Source organism: Triticum aestivum, chromosome 7A (assembly GCF_018294505.1).
Source record: "Triticum aestivum cultivar Chinese Spring chromosome 7A, IWGSC CS RefSeq v2.1, whole genome shotgun sequence".
Classification (NCBI taxonomy): Eukaryota; Viridiplantae; Streptophyta; class Magnoliopsida; order Poales; family Poaceae; genus Triticum; species Triticum aestivum.
Window position 1 is genome coordinate 211,280,144 of NC_057812.1, and position 15,947 is coordinate 211,296,090.

The window sequence follows — 15,947 nt, forward strand, 5'->3', positions numbered from 1 at the left end:
TGGGCCCCACAAGTGCTGATGGCGCACCTCCCCCCGGGGCATGCCTGGTGAGCTTGTCGCTCTCTCGTGCACCTTCTGGTCTCTCCCCGAAGCTTTCAGGGTCTCTTCTGGTCCCAAAAAAAACGCCGTAAAATATCATCGTGTTTGGACTTTGTTTGATATGGCTTTTCTATAAAACAAAGGAATAGGCAAAAAAAGGAACTGACACTTGGTACTAAGGACGCGTTTGGTTGAAGGGGTCGCTCATGATGGATTGGGACCATACCAAAAATGAAAACCCAATTGTTCGGTTAAAAAACACTTGAATGGTTGCAACAACAAAAAAGGAGAATATGATGTGAAGATCCCACCCCATATAATTGGTCGGACCGAACGGTCCAATCCCTATCTGGCTCCTCACATGATTATCTTATGTATGTCATTGATGTATCTATGCCTTTGTGATTATCTTATATGAGGACCACATCCAAATCACCTTTATGGGCTCATCCCATTCATCTTAACCAAACACCAAAATTGAACCATCTCATTGGGATGGTCCCAGCCCACTCATATCTACACCTTCAACCAAACATTGTCTTATTGATGTCCCAGATTAGGCCAAAAAATGACGATAATGTTTTATAATAAACATATACAAAAAGGGTGTTGCACAGAGATTTTTCTGCTGCACAATGGTAGACCGTTCTGATCTTACGATCAAGTCCAGTCGACCAATGCCTGGCGGGGGCCAATAATTTAACACTTGTGAACTGTGAGAGAGACATCTAATGAAGTGGTAATACGGCTCCCGCAGAAAAAATGATATGATACGACAGCTGGGAGGGAGTGTGCGACGCGGGACCTATGAGCCGGCATCTCGACGAAGAAGGCGCCGTGGGCTCTCTGTAGTGGTGGTAGAACAGGCGGCTACAAATGGAAGCGGCCAACCCAGGAGTAAAGTCTGAAAGTAATCTGAAAGCGCAATACCCTGTCGCCCATGACAGACGACCTCGAGATCTTCTCTTAGCCAAACTAAACCACCAGCTCACACGTAAACCTCGCCGCTTAAACCGCCTGCTAATCCCGGTGCGCGCCGTGCGTAGTGGACGACAGCCGAGAGCGCATTGAACATGCCCGGGAAACAGAGCACCGCCGTCGCGTCCACGTCCCAGCGCACTCCACAGTCTCCCCGGTTGCGCACCGAGGCCTGCCGCCTGCGTCTGCCTGAGAAAAGCGAGAGGATAAACGTGCGAGGTGACGAGGAGTCCTCCTCGATCCCACCCCCATTCTTCGATCGTCAACGGTTTCTCTGGCTTACGCGGCAGGGCAGCGGCCATCGTGATCTCACCTCGCCCCCTTGCGCCCTCCCCGTTCAGTTCCTCTGGCCTCCTTCCCGGAACGGGGCCAGCCTCCTGCGCGCGAGGGTTTCCTCTGAAGAAAAGAGGTGGGGTTCAGAAGGAGGTTCATGTTCCTTGAGAGGTTCGGTTTGCGGACTCTCCTTTCATCTTTTCCCTGTCCTGATTTTGGTTGGTGGGGTTTTATGGTTTCCCCGTGTTTGATTGGTGCCCTATAATTACAGGAAAATGAAGTTCTCTTGGTTTTAGCCCACAGGTTCAGAAAAGGAGAAGCTCCTGAGGTTGCTCATTGTTTTTGCTTAATCTCTGGCCTCTGGCCTCTGGCTAGCATTTCTCTCCAACGCTGGTTGCTTGTCTCCGTCTGATCCAACGAATTAATACGGGTTCTCTTCAAGGGGAGGAGGTCACAAAGGTGAGTTGCTTCCTCAAGTTTCAGATTCTTCTTTTTTGTACCTGAGTTCTCTACTACTCCCTCCATTCACAAAGTTTTACAAGGTACATATGTAAATAGTGTCAAATTAACATTGAAATGTATAGAAGGTACATATGTTCTACTCCCTCCGTCCCAAAATAAGTGTCTTAACCTTAGTACAACTTTATACTAAAGTTAGTACAAAGTTGAGATACTTATTTTGGGACGGAGGGAGTATCTAATAAGACAACTTAAGTTCTTCCTATTTTATTTCGGATATGGTCAAAAAGGGATGTATTCAAGAATTTTTCTTACATGCGCTAGAAAGCTTAAAGTGTTGTATAATTCACTAGATTTATCTAGTTCCAACTATAAAAGAATGTTTTCCAAAGAAAGCAGTCGGTTGGCCAAACTATTGGCATTTCACCATGTATGAAGAGCACTCCACGAGTTGCGGCATAACTAATTGTTTTCATACTTGATTGGCCACTCATGCTAATGTTAGGTTACTTTCGAACTGCAAGACAATGGTGTCAGACAGTGACCAGGAATATGCCTGATAATAGTCTATCTGACATATTCCTTAGGGAAATACCTGACATACTAATGTGTTTTTTTAATGTATATGGTTTACCTTTTCTAGTAAAAATTATGCACTTGCAGCTTACGTACCGTCATCATCTCCTTTCTTTTGCTGAAGATGCTGATTGTGCTACAAATAACAAAACAATGAAAGTTTGCATGTAGGGGTTTATTTGACTGTTGATTTTAACTTGCCCTATTTTGACAATCTATCATGGTTTTGACAGATGGAGAATAATAATGATGGAATGTTTGGTACACCTGAGCATAGCTCACATCCTAAGGTGCAGATATTAGATTGCTAGCATTTCCATTTGTTGACAACTATTTCTGCTTACATATAACTGTTTGTATTTTGTTGTAAGGTGAAGTTCATATTTTCTTGTCCGATCATTATTTGATTGCTGGTAATTTGTCATGCCATTCTTTCTTAGAACTGGGGACATCTGCGGTACAGTAAAATGGTCATGAGTTTTTTCAGGCATTAATCCAGTACTTCCCATCATAAGCAAGAATAATTGTGTATGGTTAATATATATGTTTAAAAATTCCGTACAATGCTAAATGCTGTATCCAAATATGATTTCAAAAACTATAACAGTGTCTCAAATGATTAAGCCTGAAATAGTGGAATTTCTTTCATCAAGCACATACTGCATTTAGCTTTCGTACTAGTTGGCAGTTGTAGTAACAACTTAAAAGAGCAGTATGTTTTAACTACCATTTCATATGTTCATGGTATTATTTATTTTGTTACATAATTTTCACCAGGTACTTGTGCAAACTCTCATATTCGGCTAGTTTTCAGTTATTGTGATTATTCTTCTCTGACCCTGTTTTTGCAGGTTCACAGCTTGATGTGCAGTGAGTTGAAAATGATGTTGGATAAAGTTACTTCTATTCTTCCATCAATAGAAGCGGCTCAACCAGGATGTAAAGCTGGCATAGAGGAACTATGCAATCTATACAGCATAGTTGACAAAGGGAAACTTATAATCCAGAACTGCATTGAGTGTAGTAGTCTTTATTTGGTATGTCACTCTGCATTGAGGATGTTAAACCATTTTATTTATATTTTCTTAGTCTTTTTCTTGATAAAATGGGTTTCCTTTGCTACTCATGTATTGTCTTTTGATAGTGAGCACACACATTTCAGGCTATTACAGGAGAAGCAACAGCAATGCGATGCGAAAGGATTAGAAACTCGATGAGGCGGAGCTTGTTCCTGATTCAGAATATGGTCCCGTCTATGTTGGCTGATCAGGCTAGTTTACTGAACTTTATAGATCACTCAATAGCAGGCAAACTTTTTTCTACGCTGATCATTACTAAGTACATGGTTTGCTCGCTAGATGTAAAAGAGAGTAATTCTCTGGCGAACCATTTGTTGGAATGTCAATCAAAGTAGCCTGAGTATGGGAAACTAGCATTCACATATTTTTAGTTGGAGGTGTATCCAGTATTTGCATATAGACATGCGTTGTCTGCAGAAATTTCTGCTTACCAAATAACTGCATTTATTAGTACTACGCCAATATTGATCAGGTTTTAAATAGTATATTTACACCTGACTATTTGTAACAGGTTGCTGATGTACATAATGATCTCCGAAATATGAAATTCCTTGTTGATCCAGCAGAAGAAGAAGCTGGAAAAGCGGTCTTGAAGATGCTTCGACATTCGGATGCAACTGAAGAACTTGAAATGCATACATTCCTTCTAGCATGTTCAAAGTTAAATCTGACATCACAGAAAGCTATGTTAATCGAAAGACGGGCAATCAAGAAATTACTAGATAAGATCAATGGCAACGATCCCAAAAAGGAAGGTATCCTCAGTTTTTTCCTGTATCTAGTCAGGACGTACGGAAAGAACAGCAAGCCTGAGACAGGTGCAAAGAATGGAACTGCGAGTGAAACTACATGCACAAATGTAATTTCTAGTGACACCGGTGCACACAGAAAATGCATTCCAGGTGTGAACTCTGGGACAGGGAGATATGATGATCAGAATAATTTGTCAGGACTTGCTACACCACCTCCAGAGCTCTGCTGCCCAATATCTATGAAGCTGATGCATGATCCTGTGATAATAGCCTCTGGACAAACTTATGAAAGAGAAAATATCGAGAGGTGGTTCAGTAAAGGATACGATACTTGTCCTAGGACACAAGTAAAGTTAGAAAACTTTACAATAACTCCAAATACTTGTATGCAGGCTGTTATTTACAACTGGTGCAAAGAACAGAAGCTTGAATGCACTTATTTGCCCGAGCAATTTCATAATTACTCCCTATCAAGTTTGCACGATATCTCGGCGCCCCTGATTGCTCACAAAAACTTTGATTACATGGTCGAGCATAGCGGTTCATCAGTTGCATTATCTGGTGCTAGTTACTTATCATCCCCAGTCAGGGAAACAGATGTGCCAAAAACTAGTTTTACCCGGTTTTATTCAAATGTCAATTGCCAGTTGTATCTGTCCTTCTGCAACTTTGATAAGGAAATGTTTCTGAATTTGTTTCAAGAACTCTCAGAGCTCCCGGTGGAACTGCAAAGGCAGTCTGTCAAAGACTTAAAAGCTGTCCTGAATAGTGAAAATGAGGTTTGGCAGTCCATGATCTCCAATGGCTTTTTAGAAGCATTCCTTGAATTTCTTAAGAATGACAATCTCAGAAGCACATTACAAGCTCAGAAAACTGGAATTTATTTTTTCCTTACGTTTCTTTGCAATAGCAGGTATGGATATATCTTCATTTATATTCTCCATTTGCAGATATTAGTTGATGTTGAAAAGAAGATATTTTCTTTCTAAAAGAAAAATAATGATTCTCAGCAGTAAATCGCAAGTCCGTAAGAAGTAGTAATAAGACCTTGTTTTGGATGATGACGCTCTCTCTGTTTTTCTATTCAATTAAACTAGTTCCATGCTCCAAAAGTTAGGAATTCTGTCCTATGCTTTTGCACAAAGGCCTAAGATCCTATTATGTAGTTTTAGTTTAGTTTAAAATGGATATTTGTGATGTTTAATTTTTTATTTTCATCCAGGACTAGAATTTTATCTATCACTGAAGATGCAGTGCGGCTGATTGTATCGCTTGTTGATTCTGAGTTAAAGCTGGAAGCTTTGCTGATACTTCATGAACTGCTGCATCATCCAATTTGTCGGGAATCTCCTCTCATGGCCTCGCTTGTGGCTCCTTCTGTGATTGTAGCTTTGGATACTGGAGACAATGAGTGCTTGCAGCTCGCTCTAAAGATGATCTGCGAACTGTCATCCAGTAATGACGTAAAATCCTTACTTATTTCTCCAGGCATAATTGCCAAGCTGTTTACATTGCTCAGTGAAGTAAGCTTGACCGAGTATTGCCTGAAGATTATGCGGAACTTATGCGAAGTGAAACAAGCTGCTGATCTTATCATCAGATCAGAGCATTATATCGGTTCAATTTCAGATCATCTAGACACAGGAAGCCGCAGTGAGCAGGAGCATGCATCTGTTATCCTTCATACGGTATGTTCCCGCAGCACCGAGGCGGATCGTTTTCTTGTGATGAAGGAAGGTGTCATACCTGCCCTTGTTGATCTGTCGGTTTATGGAACTGAGGTGGCAAAAGCGTCTTCAATCAAGCTGCTTCAAATCTTGGGGGGCTCAGGGGTAGCTCATGCTGCTGTCGATGGTGGAGTAGAGAGCTCACCCAATGGGTCGATCTGCAAACAGCCGATATCCAAATCTGCTCGGTATATCTCAAGAAAGCTCAGCATTTTCTCAAAACCCCGGTCACGAAATGTCCTCTGAGAACTTAGTGATTTTTTGTTTTTTTGAGAATCAGAACTTTGTGAATTTGACAACACTGACCACCTGATGCAAATGGGAGCGGGTAGTCGTGTCCAAATGAAATGCTTAATGTGGGAACTTTTTTGACCGAAATGTATTTGACTAGAGTTTGTATTTGCACATGTTCTTGTCTTTCTTTGCTAGGGTAAGAAAAGGGGGGTTTAGCTCATAGGTCTTGTGTCAAAAAGGCTTGCACTCTGATGCATGCTGTTCCGTGTAACAGATACCTGGAACGTGTGTTGATCACAGAAATTCCATGGGAGATTTTTCATTGGAACTGGATCGAACATGGGTTATGTGAACAGCCATACTGCTTAGTTGATTTCTGTGAGATTGGGACCTGGTCAGTGCAAGGATTTTTCTTCTTGTGTAGGAAATGTGTAGCTCCCTCATCGGCACAAAGGTAGTGTTGAATAAACTTGCGTTGTCTAGTTTAGGTGCTATGTCACAGCGTTTTTGGCTGCCATGGCAGCTCTTTTCAGTTCAACAATCGTGCCATGGCAGAAGTCTGCGTATCGACTGCTCATGTGCATTGTTAGTTGATTAGGTGCTTTGCCCGTTGATTTCCGGTTAGCACGGTCATAGGATGGCGCGGCAGAAGTGGTTAGCTAGATAAGTGGGTTGGGCTTAGTCCACAACCAGCAATATCTGGTTCATGGGATGGCACGAACGCCGAGGATCATCGCGGGCATTTCATTTGGGCCGTTAAGGTCATTTTGTTTGTCACAGAATAAAAGGAGAATGACAAACGGAGCAAAGCTGCAAGAATTGTGGGCAGCGCAAAAAAACTATTCGTGTCACTGTGTTCATTGTGTGCAAGCTGGAAGTTGTGTTGACAAGTGGCATCAGAGCATGTCTTGTGATCCTGCGGACATGGCGGGAGGAAGGCGTTGGAGAAGAACGGGGGTGGAGGCTCCAGCTCGAAGACGCCGTCACAGTGAGAGGCTCGCCCTCTCGCTCACCCATGAGGTGTGGGTGGAGCCGCACCATCCGCGAGCGCGAGCTCGCCGTGCCGATGGGGTAGAGGCGTGAGATCTTCATGTCGGCCACATTTCCGATGCTAACGCGGAGCAACTACGGCGACTAGTTGTTGTTGATGAGGGTCATCTTGCAGACGTGTGGTCCTTGACGCGGTGGAGACCGACATCTCCAATTGACACGATTATCGGGTGGCCCTTGAGGCCGTCCTCCGGGCGGGGATGCTCTTCGTCCTCTCCACCATGCGAATGGCGAAGGAGGATTGGGATGCGGTCAAGAGGATGTGCATGCGCTCGATTGTGGTGCGCGAGGCAGAGGCCCAGGGTCTGCGTCAACATTTCAAGGAGATTCGGTTCAAGTCCAGTGAGACCGTCGATGAATTCGTCATCCGGTTGAGCGGGCTCGTCAATAATCTGGTGCGGAAGTTTTTTCGTGTTGCGCCCCACAAGTAAGCTCTGTGGCGCGCTCGATCGAGACCCTAGGGATGGCACCCGCTGGGTTTGGGTACGGGTGGAGCTACCCCGTACCCTTATCCATCCTCCTTGATCTTATCCATCACTCGTACCCATACCCGTTAACGGGTACAATTTTTTCTCATACCCTTTACCCGATAGGGTAAATGGGTATCCACAAGTAAAAGTACCCACATGTGCACATGTCAACTTGAGCAACAAATAGTCATAAACAACAACCCATCATCATAATTTATAAACAGCAGCACATCATAACAACATCATATGCTTATAAACAACAACACGTCATAAGCATCAACACATTCTTATAAATAGCAGCACTTGTAGACAGCAACACATCGTAATTCCTAAACATCAACATATTCCCATAAATAGCAGCACTCACTCATAGACAACAACACATAAAAACAGCAACACACTCATAAACAGCAATGCATAATCATTTATTTTAAGTTCACAAACTCACGACAAAGTATGAGGGCAATTTGACCATACATAAGGCCACAAATTAAGCATCACAATAAAGTTTCGACACTGTAGCAAGCTCAACTAAAATAAACTCGAGCAATCCAGCGGTAGCATAACGAAGACCGTAGCGCAATAAGTCTTCAGTCTCGAGCATAACTCGACGAGACCATGTCTCTACGTCTCAAAGGGCAAAATTCCTAGTTGGAAACATGAATATAGTCAATGTTTAGGATTTTCCTTGTAGAAGGTACAGTCAAATACTCAATTGGCAAAGGAAATGTGTTGGTGAGTACCAACCGGCATCCCCTCTTGAATGTCTTAAACAAGTCCAAAAGCGCATCTCCTTTATGAGCATCTAGAACAAAAACATTATACACATGACGAGATAGTGATTAGCAATAGATAAATAAATTCTAAATTTGAACAAAGTACATTATTTGCTCACCTTTTTGTTTGTTTCTAAGTCAATCTTGGGAGCACATCAAAACTTCCACCATATTAGGAGTTAGGCGGCTCCTATGCTCACTAAGTATTCTGCCACTTGTACTAAAGACCGACTCTGAAGCAACTGTTGTCACTTGTAGAAGGTACAGTCAAATACTCAATTGGCAAAGGAAATGTGTTGGTGAGTACCAACCGGCATCCCCTCTTGAATGTCTTGAAGGTAAGTTCAAAATTGCATCTCCTTTACGAGCATCTAGAACAAAAAAAATTATACACACGACGAGATAGTGATTAGCAATAGATAAATAAATTCTAAATTTGAAAAAAGTACATTATTTGCTCACCTTTTTGTTTGTTTCTAAGCCAATCTTGGGAGCACATCAAAACTTCCACCATATTAGGAGTTAGGCGGCTCCTATGCTCACTAAGTATTCTGCCACTTGTACTAAAGGCCGACTCTGAAGCAACTGTTGTCACGGGAATAGCAAAAATATCTCTGGCGACCTTCCTTAATGTTGGATATCTTGTTCTAGCTACGTTCCACTAATCCAACACACTAAATACTTCTGTGTATGGCACTAGGCCATCTGTCAAGTACTCCCTCCGTAAACTAATATAAGAGCGTTTAGATCACTAAAGTAGTGATCTAAACGCTCTTATATTAATTTACAGAGGGACTACATATCTATTTCACCTTGATGTCATTGAAGATGTTCATGATGGCTGGAGCTTTCATTGAAGAAATCAGTTCTTCACATGGTTTATATTCATCTACTTCCACTTCACTCCTTTATGAATGAATGCAGTCTAGCAACTAATGCATCAACCGAATCCACACATTGTCATAAGAAGATGGCTCAATTCCATGGAGCATGGCAAAGCAAGCTATCAACATATGCCTCTTGTAACGAGGATCAAGAAGTGTAGCCATCCCCATCAGATCTTGAATGTCCTTCCAATACTTGTCAAATTTAGTATTCATTTCCTCAGAGAGTTTTTTTATAACTGAATTGCTAGAAGTGGCCCACTGTCTCGTTTTCATTTTAATCTCATAGATTTTAGGGAAGTAAACATTAGAAGTCACATAATCACTTCCAGAGAACAACTTAGTTATCTCATCGAATAATCCAAGTCTCTCCAACATCTCTGCAGCAAACTCCCATTCTTTGGCACTAGGTAAATGCTCATATTGTTTCTCAACATGATTTGCACGTTCAAAATCAACTTTGTATGGTAAAGCTGCTTCTAGCATCATGAAAGTGGAGTTCCACATAGTTTTGCAATCACGAATCAACTTTCTTGTTATTTTAACTTTTTTAAAACTTAGCCATCTCCTCAAACTTACCGAAAGTTCATGAGGCCAATCTCAAGGAAAAGGATGTGGCGTCTATATATTGAATCCCACTGATGTTGTATCTTACCAACATAGGCAAGAATAGCAACAACATCTGCAAAAATTTAATCAGAATGAGACACTAGGTTGTATGGAGTAATATGGAAGAACAAAGTTAAAGATGATGCACCAGTGATGCTTTTGTCCCGTAGCGAGAATATGGCCCCAAATTGTGGGAAGCACGATGGACAAATTGTCGATGTTATCCTGTGCACCGACATCCTAACCTCGGTTCTAGCATTTAGTGTGATGACAAACTCCATGGCTAGATACCAGAAATGTCCATATGGTATTTCCGTGGGGTTGAACCCGACGCGAGTGAAGTCATGTGTTATGCCGGTTTGTAGCATGGTGTTGAAGCAAAACGCTTGGTTGTTGTATGCGATCGCTTCCATTTTTGTTCCCTAATATTTTTTATAAATCATAACAATAATCCGAGAACAAAACTGTTCATCAAATGTGTATATTAAAAAACGTGTTGTAAGTAGTAAGTAGTAATGAGTAATGTCTTACATCCTGATCCAGTAGTATACACTAAGGTAAATGTTCTCCATTGGCCTTCCACAAGACCCTAGTATGAATGGTCCAACAATTCTGATAGATATGCTCCATCTGGACGCTCTAAAAAGTCAAGTTCCTGTGCATAGAATAGAATGAATGGATGAGGTAAATAATTAAGCGGTGATGGCCAACTGTCGTATAGGCTGATTCATCTATCTTGCCTGTTCATCGGAGGGATGATAGGTCAAGGGATGACAGGAACCGGCGGCAATGCCATCACCCTCTTAGATGTCGTCAATTTATATGAGGTTACCATGGCCGTGGAGAAGATGGCTGAGCCTAAGATAGAGACATAGATGGTGGTGCGGGGCATTTTTATAAGCATAGTGGGTAGCGGGAAAACCAAATAACTTTCAAATTTTGGTTTTGGCGGTATAGGTGCTCGTGGGTGAAAAATCTCTCTCGTACGACCCCCACTCCTTGAGCGATCGCGGTAGTTATTTGATCAATCTTTGACAACCTAACAAACATTGTTTATTATCTTTAGTAACCAAACAAATTCATATCTCCCTGTAATCAAGGCCAGTATCCCTCAATGAGCATGGTTTCAGTGAGATTCGAATTTTTGTTGGTCAAATGGAAAACATGCTCGTTGAGGGATGTTGGCCTTGATTATAGGGAGATACGAATTTGTCTGGATACTAAAAATAATAAACAATGTTTATTAGGTTGCCAAAGATTGATCAAATGACTACTGCGATCGCTCGATAAGTGAGTCGTATGAGAGAGAATTTTCACCCACGGGCACATAGACCACCAAAACCAATTTTTTTTAAAGTTATTTGGTTTTTCCGCCGCCCACTATGCATATAAAAATGTCCCGCACCACCATACATGTCTCCATCTTTCTACATAGGCTCAGCCATCTCCTACACGGCTCTATGTTCAAAAAAAAATCTCCTACACGCCCATGGTAATCTCATACAGATTGACCTCTAAGAAGGTGATGGCATCGCTGCCGGTTCCTGTCATCCCTCGACCTATCATCCCTCCGATGAACATGCAAAATAAATAGATCAGCCTATACAGTAGTTTGCCATCACCGCTCAATTATTTACCTCATCCATTCATTCTATGGACAGGAACTTGACTTTTCAAAGCGTACAGATAGAGCATATATATCAGAATTGTTGAACCATTCATGCTAGGGTATTGTGTAAGGCCCAAATGAAGGAGAATGTGGGATACCTTCAGTGTGTACACTACTGGATCAAGATGTAAGGCATTACTCATCACTACTTACAACATGTTTTTAACACACACATTTGATAAACAATTTTGTTCTCTGATTATTGTTATGATTCATAAAATTATATTAGGGAACACAAATGGAAGCGATGACATACAACAATCAAACATTTCGCTTCAATACCATGCTACAAACCAGCATGAAATATGACTTCACCCGTGTAGGGTTCAACCCCACGGAAATACTAGATGGACATTTCTGGTATCTAGCCATGGAGTTTGTCATCACACTAAATGTTAGGACCGAGGTTAGAATCGACACAGGATAGAATCGACAATTTGTCCACTGTGCTTCCCACAGTTTGGGGTCATATTCTCACTACGGGACAAAAGCACCACCTCTGCATCATCTTTAACTTTGTTCTTGCATATTACTTCATACAACTCGGTGTCTCATTGTAATTAAATTTTTGCAGATGTTGTTGCTATTCTTGCATACGATGGTATGATGCAACATTAGTGAGATTAAATAAATAGATGCCACGTCCCTTTCCTCGAGATTGGCCTCATGAACTTCCCGTAAGCGCCATTTAGAATTTGAGATTTTCATATGCTTCTTTTAATTTTATTTACATATGTTTCTCCAATCCTAGTTGGGGAGTTGGTAGGTAGTATCGCCGCTTCGTACCCCACCCCTCGTTCTGTCGATTGCTGCATTTTTCTCCATTTTTCCATTAAGTAAGGCGCAGGGTGGGATTCACATCCCGTTCCCAATCTGAACTTGCCAAACTGCTCCTCCTTCCACGCCTCCTCCTTTCTTGTAGCATATGAATTAACTACAACATCTTAATTTTCTTTTCATGGGTTTGGCCATAGTTAGAAACCAAGCATTATGCATGGATTAGTTCGACGCAACGCAACATGAGGGATACACGTGCATGGCCTGCGAACAAGAAACGAGAAACCAATCTGTTTCGGAGCTGATTTTAGGGATACTACGGGAACCTATTTTAGGCAATTGGCAATCATCAGGTAAATCTTATGGCAAGTGGCAGTCATATAAACAATATATGGCAATAAGCAATGTGTAGCTAATCCTCTACCAAAGCTCTCGCACAACATGATTTGGCAACAACCACCATTATCAACCACAAAAGCAGGCCGCCGCACTGCCTTCATAGGATGTGCGTGCACTCCAACATCGCGAGGCACCACACCCCTGCCCAAGGTGTGTCGCACTGGAGGAGAGGGCCTGAACCATGCCGCAGCTCGCTGGGTATTCGGGAATGAGGTCGGTGTGTCTACCTGCCGCCGTTTGGACCCCGCCGACGTGGCGAATCGACCGCAACAGACCAAGGTAGACACCAAAGGGAACCCGTCGTCCACATCGTTGCCGGAACACCGGCACATCGGGATCTGGCATTGTCCGCTTCCCATCCCTGCCATACTAGAAGCCATCCGTGGTACACCATCGTCTCAAGTACTCCCACGCTGCATGGAAGCCTCGGCGCCAAACACGTCTTAGAGGAACCATGCCAGTAGCGGCGTCATGAGAACGACGCCGTCAGCAGCTCCTTCCAAGGGATTCGGTCAGGAGAAGTCGTTGTCACCCGTCATCAGATGGTGGAGGATGTTGTTGGACGCGCACTTGGCCCATTAATTTGGTAGTGTGCTTGTGGAACTTTGTGAGAACTTGTACGAGTATACCATTAGGAACCTTAATGTAGAGAATGAAAATTGTAAGATCAATATCTTACCTATTTTGATATTCTTTGAGAAACATCCTTAAAGAGTACCAGACATATTGTTAGTTCTTCGTTGACACCTATTGTTCTTAATGAACCTTAATGTTAACAATATGTTGTACCATAGGATCAATGGAAAGAAGGTTCGGTTGTCCAGTTGATGCTACTAATGTTGGCTCTACCAAAGTATCTCTTCTGCATGATATCTTCTTAATTATGGATCCCGTCATTTTGTGAAAGTCAGTATCTCGAGACCAAGCAGGCAGCTTAGCCAACAGTGTAGGACGATGTAGTGCTTTTGGAATCAAATTATTGGGTTGGTACCGTAAATTCCGAATTCGTTTGTTAACAAATGTGAGGAGTGGGAGAGGATCTGCATTTATAAAATTTACTTAGGTTGAGGTTCAATTTTCAAGATCCTATTGTTATTTATTCTTTTTTGTTGTAATAATTTACTAATTATAATATTTTTCATTTCTTCTGGATAATCTACTATTTTTGGATTCATGGGAACAAGATGGAAGAGCTAACCGTCGTTGTTTTACACCAGTACAATTGCTCGAGAGGCGGAGCACTTGTATAGTAGGTGCATTAAAGAGCAGATCAAATGGGCTGAGCCCTCGTCAGGGGCGGACCCAGGACGAAAACTGGGAAGGGGCAAAGATGTGTAGTATATATTTTTACGGAAAGATCTATAGATACTAATGGTTACACTATTTACACAAACTAGCCACACAACTACACAAGCATACATATAGGGAGGAATAATAAGCAAAATCATATATTTCGTTGTAGTATAATTTCATCATACACATAATTATGAAAACTTTATTGCAAGAGTAAAAGTAGACTAACCATTTAACCAGCAATATATTGTTCGTAATCTTCTTGAATAAAATTTCTAGCCGGCAACCTGTAAGAAAAAAAGTACATGTTAAGAGAGAATGTAAACATTATAATGAAGAAATTAATTTAAACCCATTACTTCATCCTGTTCATCGCAGAACAAATTTTTCATGGAAGCATTTTACTATCACTTCATCGTAGATGATATCCAACATTTCTCTTCCACAAAGAAAATGTTACGTAAAGCATTCTTCACAAACTTCATAGCGAGAAGAATCTCTCAACAGATGGATGAGGTTTTTCCAATCTTCCTAGGTTGAAACTTAGTTGCATGAGGCTCATAATGTCCCCATGTATAATTCTTTGTTCTTATGTTGATTGAGATCAAAACATGTAATTCTCTTACTTTTAGATGGATCCCAAGGAAGCTTGTTCAGATCAATTAACTGAGACATGTTGCAAATTGTAGATTTTACAACAAACATAGGAAAACCCTCCTTTAGCTCCCCTGCCAATGTCAAAAGGTTGAGACATTAAATAAAATAGCATACTGAAGGCAGATACTACCTACAGATTTATTCCTCTCTCACATACTCAAACTTATTTTGTACAAATTATTCCGTGAAAGCTAGAATCAGTTAACCTAGTTATCAATTGGTATATTGTACACAAGGTTGATATTTTAAATAAAACTCGCCCAATTCCTAACTCAGAAATATAGAAGGAACAACAATTTGAAAATTAAAACTGAAACTAGAAAAGATGTACTTATCCTAGGGCTTATCTCGATTGATCAATAAGACGCAGAAGAGCATCACAGTTGCGCCTAGGACTCATCATCAGGTCTCAAGGTGGCAATCGGGTCGGGTTTGGTCAGGTCAACCTCAACCAAACCCATGCCTGAATAACAATCGTGTGGATCCCTTGCCCACAACACTACCCATGGATCTGAGGTTAGACCCATAACCGAACCCACGGGGTCACCCGACCAGACCCAGTCACCCATCGTGTCAGTGTAACAAGATTAAATTTTCACTGTATTTGTTTTCAAAGGAGACACACAGGCAACTACTCTGCTCCCTTGTTGTTGTGGTTGTCTTATATAGGCATCCGACCCTTTGTTTCCTACTCCCACGAGCGAGGTGGTACTAAATCAATGAAGACTACTGCGCTGCATGTAGCAGTAGCAGGGGGCCGAGTATAGTGGAACATGGGCCAGATGCTTTTAGCTTGCACGGGCAGGACATGGGCCAGGTGCTTTGTATTTGTTTTGACGGATGTGCATGTGCCTCACGCTGGAAAGTCCCTTTCTTCTGTTTCTGTGCTAAGTGCGTTGGCCCATGCATGTATAGATGACACTTTTATATTTTCCTCTTTTTTTCTATGTGGCTTGAGCATAGATACAAAATAATTAGTTAATAATTACTCGCTTCATCCCAAAATAAGTGACTCGACTTTGTACTAACTTTTGCACTAAAGCCAGTACAAAATTGAGTCACTTATTTTGAAACGAAGGGAGTACATAATATCATCATGTCAACCACATGCCACATTAATCGGGTTGCCCATCGGTAACCCAAGGGTGTAGCCTTGTACCCATACCCTACCCACCGATAATCGGGTCGCCCATGGGTACGAGCATGGAGACCCATACCTTACCCATTCGGGTCGGGTGCCCATGGG

General features: G+C 41.8%; 1 protein-coding gene and 2 long non-coding RNA genes across 5 annotated transcripts; 1 reads left to right on the plus strand and 2 right to left on the minus strand.

The window, feature by feature from the left end:
- Nucleotides 1-1,131: 1,131 nt before the first annotated feature.
- On the plus strand, nt 1,132-6,490 carry LOC123151063 (U-box domain-containing protein 7). 3 transcript variants are annotated; one of them, XM_044570844.1, is made up of 7 exons: nt 1,132-1,461; nt 1,562-1,749; nt 2,559-2,615; nt 3,177-3,362; nt 3,488-3,595; nt 3,916-5,069; nt 5,379-6,490. In XM_044570844.1, the coding sequence occupies exons 3-7, from the start codon at nt 2,559-2,561 to the stop codon at nt 6,127-6,129; spliced, it is 2,256 nt and encodes a 751-aa protein (XP_044426779.1). In that variant the 5' UTR covers nt 1,132-1,461; nt 1,562-1,749; the 3' UTR covers nt 6,130-6,490. The 3 variants fall into 3 exon arrangements, with proteins under 3 accessions (XP_044426779.1, XP_044426781.1, XP_044426780.1); XM_044570846.1 differs by having other exon boundaries at nt 1,594-1,749; XM_044570845.1 differs by having other exon boundaries at nt 1,135-1,426.
- A 1,551-nt stretch (nt 6,491-8,041) lies between these two features.
- On the minus strand, nt 8,042-9,125 carry LOC123154974 (uncharacterized). The gene is made up of 3 exons (XR_006477144.1): nt 8,533-9,125; nt 8,385-8,442; nt 8,042-8,284 (listed from the first exon to the last, which is right to left on the minus strand). It is a non-coding gene; the product is annotated as an uncharacterized lncRNA (long non-coding RNA).
- A 950-nt stretch (nt 9,126-10,075) lies between these two features.
- Nucleotides 10,076-15,321, minus strand: LOC123152141 (uncharacterized). The gene is made up of 4 exons (XR_006476042.1): nt 14,671-15,321; nt 14,274-14,331; nt 10,438-10,561; nt 10,076-10,328 (listed from the first exon to the last, which is right to left on the minus strand). It is a non-coding gene; the product is annotated as an uncharacterized lncRNA (long non-coding RNA).
- Nucleotides 15,322-15,947: the final 626 nt, after the last annotated feature.